Raw genomic sequence first — 18,353 nt, 5'->3', positions numbered from 1 at the left:
GAAGGTTCAAGAATACCCCCTTTCCATGTTTTATATTTCTCTATGCATTTTAGAGTGATCTTCCACATTTTAACATTAGCTCAGAGACCTATTATAAAAATTGTGCTCAAGTGTTACCATATGATAGCAATATTTTCAGTGCAAAGGCTAAGAGAGTTAACAGTGCAAATGGATCATATACTTGCTTGTTGCTGCTCTTTGCATTTCTAATTCTTTAACCATAGTTTCCATTCTTTTTTGTAATCTACGATCTTTCTCCGGAGTTTTCCCAAATAAATCTTTGGGCTGCATGCATTTGTGCTACAAAATAAAGAGAGTCATTACATTGATTTGTAAGCATTGAAATAATACTTTAATATAAAATACTAGATTTATCCTTACTGCACCAATTCTACAAAAATAAAAAATACTTTTTACACATCACTGTAATATTTGTATTGAAATATCTCCACATGATGCAATACATTTTCAAAAGAAAATCTGGGTCTAAAACAAAGGTTGAGTGGGATTATGGCAACCAATAGCTCCTTGCCTACTTTATCACATTTTTATACATAAGTTTGTTATTATAATTTATTACTATAAATAATTATAATTTTTTACTAGAAAATCATTCCAGGTTAAAACAACAAATTATTTTAGTCTTTTTTGAACGTTATATCTTACATCAATACATTGGGATATGAGATAATACTTAATCAGTTTTAATCCTTTAGTCACAGAAGGCTTTTAATTAAGAGCAACGTGACTGCACTTAAAATAATAGGAAGTCACTATGCATATACAGACCTTTTTAATTAACTGAGGTAACCCTTGATCAGTATTTATTGCAGGATATAATGACTCATCAATATGCATTCCAACTTCTCGGCATCTGAGAAAATATTAAGAATACACATTTGGTTTAGTATTACAGATTTACTATTATTATTAATTGTTCTAAGTGACTGAAACCTTTAGTATTTCTAACAAATCATGTTCAATTTCATACCATGTATATTTATCTTTACCTTATTTTTATCTTATCAAGATCCCAGAGAAGCAAAGCTTGCCTAGAAAATCCAGGTCAACAAATAAACCACTTGTTTGCTTGTAAAAGTCACATTACAAATGCCATGTTATATTCATATTTAGATGGTTGAAGATAGAGCACACTATTATAAAAGAGCTAGCAGGCTACAAACTAAAAATATGTTAAGGCAGAGGTCACATTCCTCAGTTTTGCTGGCAGACGGAGCCTAAGACCAAGGCTTTATAGCAGGACTTAAAATGTCAAGCAGGTCAGTACTTTACATTCTGAGAAATGAAGGCCTTTGCTTCACTATGATCCCGCCCGTGAATGTATCAAAATTTCAGTTGCAGATAACAGAACAAACTATTCCTTGAGTTGACAATTTTCTGGCTCAGTACCTCAATTCTAAAAACTCAAAAACATGGAATCACCCAGTTGCCTACAGCAACCACTTCCTGCCAGGCATAACTGGAAATTCATATTTATAAGCATGCCAAGAAGTTCCAATCCTCTGTCATGCTTGATCTAATCAAATCAGCCAAGGCAAATTTGAAATCTGAACATTAGTCAGTAACAGAGAACAAGGCAAAATAACTGCCAAAGAGATTTTTCGATTGCTTTCCATAATCTTTCCCAAGGATCCATAGCCTGCTTATAGCAGTTAATATAATGTATGGGTGACTTATAGGACATCTAGTCAGACTATGTAGTATATAAGTATAAAACTTCGAAATATAAAGTGACACTTAAAATAATTCTATAGAGCATATCTAGATATAAATAGCATCTGAATATTTGCTGAAATATTGATTTTTACTGTGATGCAGAACAATATTTTTCAAGAAAAGCATGTCTCAATTCCAGAAATCTGAAACAATACAACTCCTCACTTACTATTTATTCAGTGATTGTTTGAAGTTATGACAGTGCTGAAAAATAACTTTATGGACCATTTACAACTTTTGCAGTGTCCTTCAGTCACATGAACACCATTAGTCAGTATCCCTAGTCCTGTGCCTGACCTATGTTTTTTCTCCCCTTAAAGAGCAGGGATATTGGAAAGTAAGGGATTTTATTTATTTATTAAATGTGTTCGCTCACTGTGATTGCAAGAAAGTAAACTACAAATCTACACATTGAAAACATGCAATCATACTGGCAGCCTGGGCTGGGAGCTACAGACATTCTATGCAAACAGCTTATAGTATTCTCTTGAAATCTCTTTCTCTCCAATCTCTGTATTTATGGGAGGGGGGAAAGAAGTGAGAAAAAAAGCAAGCAGTTTATGTAGGAAATCTGTCTTTGCCTGACCCTTTTTTGCTTTTGGCCTGATCACATTGCTTCCAATGTATAGACGAGGAAACAGTTTGTTCTCTTGAAATCTCTTCCTTTCCAATCTCTCTCCAATCTGCTGGTGTGTGTTTTGTGTGTGTGTGGTGGTGTGTGTGTGTGTGAGAGAGAGAGAGCTACAGTACTTTATTTTGTTTACAAATACAAACACATTTCTTATTTACATTTATTACACATAATTTGGGTTACTTACCAAAATACCACTTATTCAGTGGTATTATAAAGATACATTCATTTTACAATATTCTCATTTTTATTTAAATTAATAATTGTTAGTTTGTTTGTAACATTTGCCATAAACTGCTCAACTCTAATGAATATTACAACACTTCATTTTGTCTACTTAAGAGAAGCAGGGAGGCAAAGAGTGAATACTGGAAAAAGAAGAAACGAGAGTATTAGTAAAAGAAAGAAAAGTACAATGTTATTCTCTGCCATATCAAGAATAGAAGCCACTAATAAAAATGAAAAAGCGCTCAGAATGCAAATTCAAAGTCTTCCTAATATTCTTTCCCATCTTTTGATATGTTATTTCTTGAATTGGTATACTTCTAAATACAGACTTATTTCTTTCACAGGAAAATATAGTTAATCCTAAACTCATGAACATAATGGGGACCATCCTATGATTGGCATTTGCAATTTTCACTTCTAGATTTGACAAACAAAATCAAATGGCAAGAGCCAGCAGGAAATGGTGATCATACAAAAACACAAAGATGCTGCAATCATGTGGGATTCACCTAATATTGGCAACTGAGACTGCAGTCATGTGTCTATGCCTTACAACCATGTGGCTTAGTAACAGAGTTGCCAATCCCAACTGCCATTTGCAAACAAGGGCTATCTTTAAAACTATAAAAATATGAAATTGCAATGAAAACATTCAAAGACACTAGCAATGGGATTTTAGTGACATCTAGTGATCTTACAGATGAAACAGTATATGGCAATATTACATAAGAAATTTGACATACTTTACTAGTTAAGATGAAAGCTTATATTTATTTATTAGACTTATATACCGCTTCATAGGGCTTTCAGCACTCTCTAAGCGGTTTACAGATTTTTTAGCAAATTGAGTCAGCAACTTGCCCCCACAGTCTGGGTCCTCATTTCACCCACCTCGGAAGGATGGAAGGCTGAGTCGACCTTGAGCAGGTGAGATTTGAACTGCTGAACTGCAGATCACAGTCAGCTGAAGTGGCCTGCAGTACTGCACCCTAACCATTGCGCCACCTCGGCTCTTATATGCCACATAAATATGGGTCTCAGGATTTTAGGCACAATAAAAGTTCAAATCATAATTCTAAACAGAGTTTTTGGTAATTCTAAACTGAATTGGTTTTTCTTTCTTGTATTTTTTTGTTAAGCTCCATTAAGGTATTACGTCTTTTATCAATAGGATGTGTAATGCACAAAAAAGGATAAATCACTGCAATATATTACTAGTATAAGAACTCTCATAAATCAAACAGAATGGAAAGTTAAGCTAATTCTAGATCACTGTAATGCAATTTAAGAACTTCAATAAATATTATGGAAATTCGTCTTTTTAACTATGGCTACAATATCCTAGTATTTTCTTAGAAGATTAGAAGTTTAAATGCTATATTTAAAACTTATTTATAATTAACATCAATTCTACTATAATTCCTCAATGGCCAGCAATATATATTTATTGAAGCTCCTACAGTAATTCAGTCCATTGCTTCATTTCATCCATTAATAGCATTGCTTATTTATTCCCAGCCAGCAATTCTTCAAGATCTCTGGCAGCTTTTTACTCAGTGTTTCAAGCTAGACTGAATTTAGAACAAGCATACAAACAACTAATGACCTAACATGCCCTCTACAATGCAAGTCAATTTGAAGCAACTTAGATTTGAGCCAATAGTTTTTCTTGCATTCTATTCAGATACAACATTATTATATACTGGGGACATTTGACACCCACATTGATTGTACCAATATTATTCTTGTAATATTTTCTCCCCTGGTATATTTCTAAGCATCAATACTTACTTTTCTACCCAAAGTACTGACACTAGTTTAATTCCAGCTTTTTGAGCTCTATTCCACGTAGATAGGAATCCATCTTTAAAGATCACATGAGTAACTTGTTTATTCAAAGTCTTAGAAATCTACAAAAGATAAAAGAATAATGCATTTTAAAATGTTATCTATATAAATGGTCTCTGAAAATATTTAAGATTCTTCATTTCTACTGAAAAGTCACATGTTGTTTTGTGCTTTAAGTAGGTAACCAGGGAATTTGCAGATTCCATCAGTACTCTACCTAATAAAGAGATTTTTTTTAACTATTTTTAGAATGCTTACGGTACAGAATCATTTGAGATTAGAAAGGATCATAAAGATAATCTTGCCTTGGGTTTCAAGATCTGCGATAAACCTAGCTCTAGTAAGCTGACTAATAAAGAGGAGATGTCTTTTATTCCTGAATATTCATTAAACTGCAAATTACAGCTCATGGAACACAGCCTTTTATCTGGATTAAACTGAGATCTACATATCTGGGTCTGATTGTGATAAATTGTAAGGGTGACTCAGAAATATGATATAGAGCTTCACACACTTGTGCCCGCCGTTCATGCAAATGAAGCTGGGAGCCCATGTATGGTCACCGCTTGTGTGGCCTGGTTCCGAACAGATCATGCCTTGAGAGTAGGCTGCAGCCCAGTGGTTGGAGACTACTGATATGGTGTGATAATGCACTAAATTTAATTAGCTTTTATTTTCTATTATCTCCTACTTTTTTACCACTACTTATTCCTTTGAGATGCGCATGCTGTAGCTTACCTGTTAAAGAATAGCCATGGTGGATTTCATTATATACCTTATGCAAAGTATATAAAAAGTAGTTGGAATTAAAAAGAAACAGACAATATATAAAAAAGGAATGTGAAATTATTTAGCCTTAGTTGCAGTTTGGTGTTTGGAGCAGGTTGTAAGTCGAAGATTTCATGGAGGCACTGTAAAATCAAATTAAATATTAAACTATCCCAGATCTTTGACTAGTGTGCAACCATGGAATTTTAAGAATTCTTTATCAAGCAAGATATTATAAATCCGCAGCAACAAAAAGAAGGGAACTATTTGCTTTTTTGTATCTCCAGTATCTGGGAGATGGTGGAACACCACAAAAGCAAGCAAGTAAAACAAGTGATGGAGTTGCTTTGCAAAGGAGTTTTTCAAGGCAGCTTTACTTGAAGTTTAGTGAAGTGAAATATCACAGCAAAACTTTCTATAGCTTTTAAAGTGATCTGATTTGGGTTCAATTAAAAAAAACACCTCAATTTCTATTAATGTAGAAATTGCCTATTTTCTCTACAGCCACTGAAAGATTTTACCTGTTGGTGAAAAACTATTTTGGCTTCTTCATCTCAAGAGACTGGAGAAGGCACTGGTGAATTCTGAAATCATTTTGGTATCTGCCTATTTATATCCTTCATATCAGTAGAATTGAAATGACCTATTCACTCATACATTCGGCTACAACATAATTTTCTTGGATTAAATTTAGAGTTTTAATTCAATCTCTAAAGTTTCAGAATCATGCCCCATATTTATGCATGTTGTGCTTTATTAAAATAAAGGTTTGTATACCAACCAGGTTAGTTACTTACTTTTGCTCCCATATCAAGGAGCTGTTGAGTAAAGGCTTTTGAGTAGTTTTCTGTTCTGCTGGATGACCATACTTCAACATATGCTACGACACCTACACACCAATTATGAGAAAAATATTAACAGATCAATATTTTCTTGGGAGTACCATTTTTTGGGATCAAATCTTTAATTATTTGAACGACATACTTCATTTTCTCATAAGCATCAAAGCCAAAGGTGAGGCATGTTAAATTCAATGTAATTTTAACCCAAATAATAGATTACGGAATTATATTCTAGTATACACCATAGTTATTCCAAAACCATTTTCATAAAGACTAAACTGGATTGATGATAATGTACGGTTTTTCTAAGTTTTTGTTAAGCACTCCATTTTTGGCTGTTGAAATCATGTTTAAGAAACAACCTCCACATTTTTGACATCCAAATAGTGAAGGGTCTCCTGTATTTGGATTTTAAATAGATTGCCTGCAGATGAGGCTGTCTGGGTGGGCATGTCATTCTGCCTTAATGTTAAGGGGGAAAAAAATACAATTGGTGCTCCAGCTCCAATACCAAAGATTATTATTGCTTTAAGAGCAGTCAAGAAAAGGACACAAGCACTCTTTTTTCCCCACCAAATGCGTACAATCTTCCACACCAATTTGTACTTTTACAACCCAAAGAATTTTTAAATGATTAATAGTTGAGGGACAAAGAACATTTTTTTTTAAAAAAAAGTGCATTTACATGTACCTGCATTTTCCCCCTACAGAAAACCTAACACCTCCCCCACCACCCAGGAAACTTCACTAATCTGTGGCCCTAGAGAAGGATGGAGGCATCTCAGATTATAGCTCAGGTCCACCGTTGAACATTTCTTATGCAGGATGAAATCCTCGTGCATTTAGGAAAACAGTAAAAAAACAAAAAAAACACCAACTACTTGGTGCTACATTAGCTTATTTCATACCCACTTGAGGTCGGTGGGGAGGAAGGACGAGATTCATTTTTTGTAACTTTGTGTATGCATGTTGTGCTATACCAGGGGTGGGTTCCTGCCAGTTTTAACCTCTTCTATAGAAGAGGTTCCACAAATCTACAGCGCTGTTTAGAACCGGTTCCAGTTCCTTCCCCCCCGCCCATCATCAAGATGAAGAACAAGAGGAGGAATTCTGGGAGTTGAAGTCCACAAGTCTTAAAGCTGTCAAGTTTGAACACCCCTGGGTTTTTTTTTTCTAAAGGTTTAGGGGTGCAAGGATCTTATAACTTGACAGCTTTAAGACTTGCACACTTCAATGCCAGAGTCCCTGAGCCAACATGACTGGAGGAGGAATTCTGGGAGTTGAAATCCACAAGTCTTAAAGCTGTCAACTTTGAACACCCCTGGGAGTTTTTTTTTCTAAAGGGTTAGAGGCGCAAGGGTCTTTTAACTTGACAGCTTTAAGACTCGCATGCTCCAATGCCAGAGTTCCTGAGCCAACATTTTGGTTGCTAAGCAAGAGCGTTGTTAAGTGAGTTTCACCACATTTTACAAGTTGGCCATGCCCACCCAGTCACATGACTGCAAATCCACCCCCACTCAGTCACATGGCCATCAAGCCACTCCCACAAAGCAGGCCACACCCACAGAAGAGGTCCTAAAATTTTTTGAAACCCACCACTGTGCTATACTTAAAAACAATAATCCTAAACTAATCGGTTTTCAACCTACTGATGAAATGGTACGACGACCAGAGAGAGCCCCTCTATGAGGGAGATGGGCGGTTAAGAAGCTCGGCATATAAATAATCATCCTGCCTATTAGGTCTCCGTCCCCGCCCTCCTTATAACAGGGACTTGTTAGCGTGGCCCCTCAGCCGTGTGGGAAATGAGGGGCTGAAATGCAGACTCAACGCGCGCGAAGACCCGGCTGAGGAAAAGATGAAGACGCGCACCGCTTAATTCCCACAGAGTTATAACTCTTCCCTTCCCACATTCCCCTCACTTTCCCTTCCAAACCCGGCAAACGGCTTTCTTCACTCGCGCCCGCCTCACGTACCTGCTAAAACGGCTCGGCCGTTGCTAAGGTCCATTCTAACCCCAACGGTTTAAAAATAACGAACGCCACGCTACTGTTTAAACGTCCCTCCGCTACGGGCGCATGCGCAATGCAAAGTCAGGCCTTCTCCCCCCCCTTTCCCTCCCTCCATCCGGTTCCACGCTACTGTTTAAACGTCCCTCCGCTACGGGCGCATGCGCAATGCAAAGCCAGGCCTTCTCCCCCACCCCCTTTCCCTCCCTCCATCCGGTTCCACGCTACTGTTTAAACGTCCCTCCGCTACGGGCGCATGCGCAATGCAAAGCCAGGCCTTCTTCCCCCCCCCCCCTTTCCCTCCCTCCATCCGGTTCCACGCTACTGTTTAAACCAGTGTTTCTCAACCTTGGCGACTTTAAGTCTTGTGGACTTCAACTCCCAGAATTCCCCAGCCAGCTATGCTGGCTGGGGGATTCTGGGAGTTGAAGTCCACAGGACTTAAAGTCGCCAAGGTTGAGAAACACTGGTTTAAACGTCTCTCTGCTACGGGCGCATGCGCAATGCAAATCCAGGCCTTCTTCCCCCCCCTCCTCCTTTATCCCATCCGCTTCTGCGATCGCCTGGTGAGGCCCATAGATATAATAAGAGCGAAGGAAGTAGACTTTTTCCTAGCTCTATAGCGAGAGTGACGTAGTTCCAACCCACCGGCGTTGCTCTTTAAAGCGACGCATGCGCTCCGCTTAAAAATTGAGGTGGGTGGGTGGGGCGAAACACAGCCCGCTCCTCTGGATTGGTCCCCGCGCGTGGGAAAGAGGCGTGGCCGTCCCATTCATTTTAATTAATGTGAAAACCTACATTGACAGATCCTCGTGGTTAAATTCACACGTGCGGCTTTTAACAGTTGGCGCAGTTTTTTGCCATCCAGATTTACGGTTCGCGTATGGTTCCCTGGACTTTATTATTACCAATGGATTATGGGATCGTTTCGCTTTCGCATATGCAGCTAGTCCTCATATAAGCAGTTCATTAGTGACTTCAAAGATACAGCGGCAGAGAAAAATGTGACGTCATCGTTTTTTTCCTACTTTTTAAAATATATTTCTATGGTACAATTTTCTTAATTGTGTATAAAATTTCTACATTCACAAGACCATCTGGCTACAATCCCTACAATGTCTATTGAATACAGATAGTAAATCTTATACACCCAGTAGTTGTAATTATGGTTCTCAACACCTATTTATCTTCATTTGTTGAAAATGTTGTGTTATTTTTATTAAGCCCTCTCTTCAATTTTATCTATAATCTCTTAATATCAGAGCCGAGGTGGCGCAGTGGTTAGAGTGCAGTACTGCAAGCTACTTTAGCTGACTGGTAGTTCGGCAGTTTGGCGGTTCAAATCTCACCGGCTCAGGGTTGACTCAGCCTTCCATCCTTCCGAGGTGGGTGAAATGAGGACCCGGATTGTTGTTGGGGGCAAGAGGCTGACTCTATAAACCGCTTAGAGAGGGCTGAAAGCCCTATGAAGCGGTATATAAGTCTAACTGCTATTGCTATTGCTATCAAACATTATAAACATCAAGTAAACACATGTATAACCATTAATTTCCAAATAACTTTATGGTTTACTTATCTTAATTATTCAATGTTCATTATTCAATTGCACAGATCACTTCATCTTTGTTTACATATCTAGGGTTCTAACTTCTGCTATTATTTTATACCCATTAATAGAATAATTCCCAGCAGTGGTGGGTTTCAAAAATTTTTCGAACCTACTCTGTGGCCTCCTTTGTTGGAGTGGCTTGCCGGCCATGTCTTTCTTTCTTTCTTTCTTTCTTTTCTTTCTTTCTTTCTTCTTTCTTTCTTTCTTTCTTTCTTTCTTTCTTTCTTTCTCTCTCTCTCTCCTCTCTCTCTCTCTCTCTCTCTCTCTCTCTCTTTCCTTTTGTCTCTCTGTCCCTTTTTCCTTTTTTTCTTTCATCTCTCTCACTTTTTCTTTCTTTTTTCTTTTTTTCTTTTTTTCTTTCTTCCTTTCTTTCTCTCTCTCTCTGTGTGAGTCTGTGCGTGTGTGCGTGCGTGTGTGTGTGTGTGAGTGGTGGGTTTCAAAATTTTTTGGAACCTCTTCTGTAGGTGTGGCCTGCTTTCTGGTGGAACCCCTTCTAACCGGTTCGGTAGATTTGACGAATCGGTTCTACCGAACTGGTGCGAACTGGTAGGAACCCACCTCTGGTTCCCAGATTGAAAAAGTAATCTTTTCCCCATTTCTGATTTCTATCTTTATACCTATTCATCTTCATCTTCACTTATCCTTATTGAAAATTTTACATCGTTTGGTTTAGGCCCTCTGTTCAATTTTATCTAGCATCCATTAATAATATCAAACATCTATAAGTATCCAATAGGCATCACACTTAGAGCCAGTTTTTCTACTTAGGATCATTGCAGCATCCCCATGTAGTCATGATCAAAATTCAGATGCTTGGCAACTGGTTCATATTTGTGATGATTGCAGTGTCCCAGAGACACGTGATCCCTTCTTGCGACCCGACAAAGTCAATAGGGAAGCCAGATTCACTTAACAACCATGTTACTAAACAATTGCAAAGATGCACTTAACCATGCCAAGGAAATTTGTAAAACGGAGCTAAAACACACTTGACACGTTTCACTTAGCAACATACATTTTGAATGCAATTGTGGTTGTAACTCAAGGACCAGGTGTAATTTTCCTCTTAACACATGCAAATAAAGCAATGTGTTCCCGTGTATAGATAGATATACACACACACACACACACATTCTCAGAAACACACGTACACAAACAGGTGTTTGAAGGCATCAAATCTATTAACTTCAGACTAACCTGAATTGATCTTGTAATTGTGGCTTATTCTTTTATACTAAAGTTTTGAGTCACCTGTTTATAGTTTCACTTGAACAACCTGGATTAATTACAATATATTGCCCTGTTTTTAAATCGTGTTGGAGAAGACTCTTGAAAGTCCCTTGAACTGCAAGGAGGTCAGATCAGTCAATCAATCCTAAAGGAAATCAATCCTGATTTTTTTTGGGGGGGGGGAAGGACAGATAACTTCAAACTGAAGCTCAAATACTTTGGCCACCAAATGAGAAGAGAGGACTGCTTGGAAAAGGGAAAGATGTTGGGAAAGAAAGGCAAAAGGAGAAGGACGGCAGAGGATGAGATGTTTAAATAGTGTCATTGATGTGTCAATGAACATGAATTTGGACAAATTCCCAGAGGAGGTGGGATTGGTGTGCTATATGGTTCATGGAGTCCCAAAGTTGGATATGACTTAATTGCTGGAAAACAATTCCCATGTTTTATAACATTGCCAAGCACTAATTTCCATTCTGAGCTAGAGCCCAATTTAAACTCTTGCTTCTGAAGTTGACAGCTCTTTATTACCTTTAAAGCCCTACATGGCTTAGGACCTGGATATCTCCGTGACCGCCTCCTGCCACATACCTCCCAACGGCCGATAAGATCGCACATGGTGGGCCTCCTCTGAGTACCGTCGACTACGCAGTGTCGTCTGGCGGCTCCTCGGGGGAGAGCCTTCTCTGTAGCTGCCCCGGCCCTCTGGAACGATCTACCCCCTGAGATCCGGACCCTCCCCACTCTCTCAGCCTTCCATAAGTCTGTTAAGACCTGGCTGTTCCGGCAGGCCTGGGGCTGTTGATCTTTGATTGGACTTCAGCCCCATTAAAATCGAATGCATGTTGTGTCCTCCTTTTAACTCGTTTCTGTTATGTATTTTAAGCTTCTTTTAAATGTTTTTAAACTGTTTTTATGTAAGCCGCCCGGAGTCCTTCGGGATTGGGCGTCATATAAATCTATTAAAATTGGAAATTGGAAATTGGAAATCTCTGATCACAGTCCCCAATATCAGTTTTCCTTTATTTTGCCATGTAACCTGGGTGGTTCTTTATTTCTTATTTGTGTTTTCCTGATCCAGGAAAAGAGAATCTAAAGTTAGCTTTGTGGCTTCAGGGACTCGGTTCTGGGATTCCGAATTCAGCTGCCTTCTTCCCTTCACCTCCGTGAAAATCTGAGTGCCTTTGAAAGGGATCTACGGATCTTTTCTTTTCACTAGTGTGTCCGTGTGGGCCCTGAGTATTTGACTCTGCCATCAAAATTGCTCGCAACCATGTATTTATTTTACAGTATATTAATTGTGGGTGGGTGTACACTCTTCGGGGATGAGAGGACACTTTTTGAAAGCTACGCATATGGTTGTCTTAGATTTGTTTTGATTGCAAATAGTTTATCTTGGTTGTTAAATTGTGAACTATTGCATGGAATTATACAGCTATTATTTTTCTTTTGATTTATACTGGGTCTTGGCAAAAATGTGTCATCACCACCTGCTTCCCTTCCTTTCCTGGAATGCTTTTCTTTATTGCAAGAATAACTTCTGGTCACTTTAAAATGTTCATCAGTACAGTAGATGGCACTATGGCACAACCTATTTACCAATATTTTACTCTGAGCTAAAAAGCCTCTAAGATTTCCAAAGGTATTTTTTACCTTCTAGTTTGCAGCTGAATGTATGTGTAACATATCCATAAATACAGTATTTCCTTTCCTTTAAAGTCTTAACTTGTAAAGCAATAAATATGAGATATAAGACTGATGTTTTCCTTCCCTTCCCTATACAGTTGGACAGAAAGGCTTTAAAATAATGCTTCACAATTTTTAGTGAGTTCTCAAAAAGATATTACAAGGACTTTTGAAGTACATGTGCACTTACTGTCATCCCAAATGCTCACAGCTCATCTTAAAAAAGATGGAAACAGTTTCATTCGCGGAGAGCTTAGAATCTGCCCAGGGTTACTTTTATAGCCAGCCTATAAATTTTATAAACAAATTTTATGAATAAATAAGTAAATCTGCTTGAATGCTCTTGCTTCAATTGTGCCAGTTACATATTTGGTTCCACCACAAAACCGCGGTAGACTAAAGCGCGCTCGACGAAAGCACGTACGTGACGTCATCACAGCACGACGAAAACATCGCGCTGTCAGCGGTAAATTTAAAATTAAAGCGAAAACCTTACCCTAACCCCCCCAAACCTAACCCTAAACCTAACCCTAACCCTAACCCTTAACCTAACCCTAAACCTAACCCTAAACCTAACCCTTAACCTAACGCTAAACCTAACGCTAACCCTTAACCTAACGCTAAACCTAACCCTAACGCTTAACGTAACCCTAACCCTAAACCTAAACCTAACCCTTACCTTTATGTGAATCGGCTTGCTTTAATTTTATTTTAATTTTAATTTAATTTATTTTTAATTTTTTTCGTCGCGCTGCTGATGACGTCAGGTACGCGCTTTCGTCGAGCGCACTTTAGTGGACCGCGGTTTTGACGGGTCACGACATATTTTGCATCCTGATCATCGTAATATAATTTTACAGAAGAGTATGCAATGAACCCTAGACTAGAGGAATAAGGAAAGATTAAAAGTATCAACAGGACTTTAAATTAGGGCATTTCTAACTTGCAAAACTGCAGCTGGACTGTGCTTATACAATCAGAATTTATTTTTCTTATGGCAGTAGCTGCAGAAAAAAGCGGGACACATGGTATTTATATTTCTCCTGATTCAGAGTCCCCAGTTCTGTTCTCTCTTGCTGTACCTATAATTTTAAAAAATTGCCCCTTCTGGATTTGACTCAGCTGCAGGTTTATTTTTGAGTACTTGGAAGCCTGATAATAGGATCATGTCACAGACTTTTCACCATTAGGTCACACTGTAAAAATATACCCATTTGGCATTGCATTCGGTAAAGAGTCAAAATGACCAGTTGTTGGGGAGTGGGAGGAAAACATTGTGAGTGCTCTAATATTTCTGAAATGGATGTCACAATAAATCTTAAAAACAGGACTACGTACCAGATTATGAGACATTTGGGTGTGTTGCTTAGCTGCAAATTAATCCAAATTGTTTCTTACAGTGATCTTGTTAAGATGCAGTTTAGTCTCTAGCGAAACAGTTTTACTCAAACAATTTTTCAGTATTCCTGGTGTAATAGAAACTAATTACACAACAGCCACTTTTCTGTGTCGGTAAATGCATATAGGTAGGTCTCAATTTGTGGCCAAAACTGGGACCAGAACTTCCATTGCTAAGCGAAGTGGTTATTAAATGAGTTACATCCAATTTTATTATGTTCCTTTTTTGCTGTGGTTGTTAAGTGAATCCATAGTCGTTAAGTAAAATTGGCTCCCCTTGGTGACTTTGCTTGTTGGAAGCTTCCTGGGATGTAAGTACAGGGATTGTTTGGAAATCACCCTTCACCCTTCGAATGGTTTGTTAAACGCATAATTACAAGTTGAGGACTACCTGTATTTAACAAGAAAAAGTGTACCATTGTTACATAGTGAATAAAGGGATTACATTTATGTTGTGGCCCAGCAGGAGCCGTTGGAGCTGCCACCAGACTCCGACAGTGAGGGGCCCTATGAGTCAGCTCTGGAGGATGTGGAGGACCCTGGACAGGGTTCCAACTCTGAGCAGGGCGCCGAGAGACTGGTTGGCCACTAGGAGGCGCCTGAGCCTTGGAGCAGTGGGGAGGAGACAAGGGACAGTGAGTTGTTCCTGGATGCCCGGAACCGAAGAGTTAATAGGTGTCAGGAACAGTTGCACAAGTACAGGATGTAATTGCACTCAGCTGGTGGTCATTAGGCTCCTCTCCAGACTATAAAAGGACTGCTTGTGCACACGCCCCTCTTTGCAGAAGTCAACGCAGGAACTAATGTCGGAGAACATGATTGTGAGCTTGGCAGGCTGGATTGCTGCCAGGGCTTATCTGTGCTGGATTGCTGCCAAAGCTTGTCTGTGCCAGTTTGCTGCCAAGGACCTGTCTGTCTGTTAATTAAATGCTGTAACTTATCTTTGGCTCGGAGTGTGTTGATGTGGGACGAGGGAGGTCAGAACAGACATGTATCGCAATATACCCAAAGGCCCCAACTTGATTAAGTTTCATTACTCAGCCAATTAACAGAATTTCCCAGCCTTTCAGTAAACAAATTTAAGGGTCAGATTGTTGCCACAGTCACTGTGAAAACATTCACAGATTATTGTTTTTTTAATATGGAGAATATCCATCAAATGCTAAAACAAGATAAATATTTTATATTTATTTCATAACTGACTGCAAGTATGCATTTCTTTTTTTTAAAAAAAACCTTGTATTTTAGAAATAAAGCACCGGTCCTTTCACATCTCAGAGATGTCACTGAGATTTAATGGAGGTTATCCGTAAGTAAAGAGATGGAAGATAGAACTATGATTGATGATGACATGATGAATATTAAACAGGACTTCGGATTTTTAATGTTGCTGCTGTAACAAAACTTTTTACAACCAGGAGAAGGTCTTTCTATTTCTGAGTTGCTCATTCATAATGTTTCTGCTTCCCAAGTCCACATAAAAAAAAAATTCAAAATCTACCTGCAATCATCTTCGAGTTTTTCTTTATAGATGTTCAACCTTTGCAAATCTGGTGTTTTCAGAGAACAGCCAGTTAGTATTCATCTTGCGTCTCTTTGGCTGATCAATAAGTTATTGCAACTTCCTGCCCTCAGCCTTCCCCCTTTATGTTTTTATGTTTGTATACATTTATCTTCTATTTTGTGAAAGAATAGCCTGAGAGATAGCTATATGGGAACACTCTGCAGGATAGATTTTAAAAAATGTAGATAAAGCCAATGAAATCTGCCAAAATATCTTGTTCCCCTGGCATCAATTCATGATTGGATTGAAAAAGAAAAGATGGAATAAGAATGTGCCAGCAATTTTGCACTGAGTTTTTATTTTATTTTATTAACAAACATGTAAAATACACACACACAAAAATTAGACGCACACCACATTTATACAATACAGGAACTTCCTGTTTTTTATAATAGCAATCATCAATCGATACCGCTCACCTTAGATTATTTCCCCTTCTATTGTATTTCATTTGGATTTCACCATTCTAAACCCTCTTATTTTACTCATAACTATTATTTTTGAGTTTTGTTATATTCTTTTATTGATTTTTGTTTCTTTCCTCCATCCACCTATACCATATCTGGTAGAATTCTGATTCTTCCTTTCCCTATATTTCTTTAGTTAGTTTATTTATTTCGGCACAGTCCATAACCTTTCTTATTATTTCATCTTCATTTGGGATTAATTTATTTTTCCATTTCTGGGCAAAGGAAATCCTTGCCACTGTAAGTATATGTAGTATTAAATACTGGATTTCTTTTTTGTATTTCACCAACATAATTCCTAATAGAAAAACTGTTTTTTAAAGTATCCCTAAGAATGGTGGCATGTATGGGTGAAGGAGAAATAGATTTTGGGAGCAGGAGAGTAAAGAAATCTCCAATCTAAATAATGCTTATGCCAAGAAACAAGCAGAGGGAACAAGAAACTGGACCATGGGTTGGGGATATGATGAAACATCGCTAGACTGATTTGAATTTCATAAGCTCAGGCTTGATTTTGCTTTATTTTCCAGTAGACTGGAAATAAATCAGAGTCAGAAATAAATTGCTTCAGCTCCGCAAAATTGTAAGAACAGTTGGATCCATCACAAATACCAGGGATGCAAATCTTCTGTCTGGAGATGTTTTACATTATCAATAATGATCTTATAGTGACATAGGCAGAGTTAATTTTATGGTTCACCGACAAAACCACGAAGCCCTTTTCCGCGCCGACATAACTGTGGAGGGCAAATCTGCGCCGTCCGAAATGCTAAGGAAAAAGGCGATCCTAGCGCGCCGACATAACCGCGGAGGGCAAATCCGCGCCTTCCGAAGCACTCAGCAAAATGCTTTTACTAGCATTCAAAAGCTAACCCTAACCCTAACCCTAAACCTAACCCTAAAAATAAAGCTAACCCTAACCTTAACGCTAACGCTAACGCTAACCCTCACCCTAACCCTAACCCTAACCCTCACCCTCACCCTCACCCTAACCCTAACCCTAAACCTAACCCTAAACTTAACCCTAACCCTTACCTTAACTTAAATCGGCTTTCTGTCGCCACGCTGTTGTAAAGCGCCCTTCTGTCGCCACGCTTTTGTCACCGCGGTGATGATGTCGTGGTGATGACGTCGTGGTTTTAGCTACGCGGTTTTGTCGGCGCGCTTTTGTCGTGCGCGCTTTTGTCGGGTCACGAATTTTATAGATCACTGTTTATTGAATTTTTTTCCTCTCAAAGACTCTTTCCTGCTTTTAAAAATTATGGAGGACCCTACAACAGCTTTTGTTCGCCTGGATGATATTTATAGATTATTTACCATACTAAAATTAAAATTGATGTATTTGCTGCAGCTATCGCTTCTCACAATTGTTTGATGGCAAGTTTTAATCTTGAATTATTTTTCAACAGTCTGGAAAATATTTCTTTGATTTAATGGATCCCTGAGAGAGTCTTGGGAAACCTCTGGCGGGGGGTGGGTGGGTGGTCCAGGGACCATACTTTAAGAAACACAGAGACATATTTTGTTAAAAGGGCATCATATAGCATGAATAGAGCATGTTTTTTTTTTCCTATCATCATTCATTTTCATATTTAAATGCCCCTAATCTATTCTTACATTTTTCTAAGTTGCTTCTTAACGTGTTCGTATCTTTTCTCAAAATTCATGCATTACAACTGCATTGCTTTCATTTTGAAGACGAACTGCTTTTTAAAAAAAAAAAAAAAATTACGTGTGGGAGCCTGCCTAGAAAGCCCTATTGGTTTGACCCCCCACAACAATCCCAATTTCTAAAGTTGACCCTTGGGAAAATTAATTGTCCACCCCTGTCTATGGATATTCTCAGTCATCTGTTGTGGCCCAGCAGGAGCTGTTGGAGCTGCCACCAGACTCCGACAGCGAGGGGCCCTCTGAGTCGGCTCTGGAGGATGTGGAGGACCCTGGACAGGGTTCCGACTCCGAGCAGGGTGCAGAGAGGCTGGTTGGCCACCAGGAGGCGCCTGAGCCTTGGACTAGTGGGGAGGAGACAAGGGAGTGTGATCCGGATGCCAGTAGTGAGTTGTTCCTGGATGCACACCATAGAAGAACTAATAGGCGTCAGGAACAATTACACAATTACGCAATTACAGGAGGTGATTGTACTCAGGTGGTAGTCACTAGGTTCCTCTCCAGACTATAAAAAGCTACTTGGGCACACGGCCCTCTTTGCAGAAGTCAACGCAGGATTGAATGTTGGAGGACATTACTGTAAGCTTGGCAGGCTGGATTGCTGCCAAGCCTTATCTGTGTTTATTGCTGCCTGAGTTTGTCTGAGTTGCTGCCAAGGTCCTTATCTA

At 38.8% G+C, this 18,353-nt stretch overlaps 1 protein-coding gene across 1 annotated transcript in view; it reads right to left on the bottom strand.

The window, feature by feature from the left end:
- The window catches only part of MCPH1 (microcephalin 1), a 120,615-nt gene extending 112,231 nt beyond the window's left edge, over positions 1–8,384 (bottom strand). Inside the window, exons 1-5 of the mRNA XM_032216569.1 lie at positions 8,031–8,384; positions 6,010–6,101; positions 4,388–4,506; positions 790–874; positions 186–300 (exon numbers count right to left, since the gene is read on the bottom strand). Coding sequence (XP_032072460.1) covers positions 186–300; positions 790–874; positions 4,388–4,506; positions 6,010–6,101; positions 8,031–8,064 — 445 coding nt within the window. The 5' untranslated portion in view covers positions 8,065–8,384. The remainder of the gene's footprint in view (positions 1–185; positions 301–789; positions 875–4,387; positions 4,507–6,009; positions 6,102–8,030) is intronic.
- Positions 8,385–18,353: the final 9,969 nt, after the last annotated feature.

The sequence above is a fragment of the Thamnophis elegans genome, chromosome 4 (assembly GCF_009769535.1).
Source record: "Thamnophis elegans isolate rThaEle1 chromosome 4, rThaEle1.pri, whole genome shotgun sequence".
Lineage (NCBI taxonomy): Eukaryota > Metazoa > Chordata > Lepidosauria > Squamata > Colubridae > Thamnophis > Thamnophis elegans.
The sequence above is the reverse complement of the archived record's forward strand: the minus strand, read 5'-3'. Positions and strand labels throughout refer to the sequence as shown.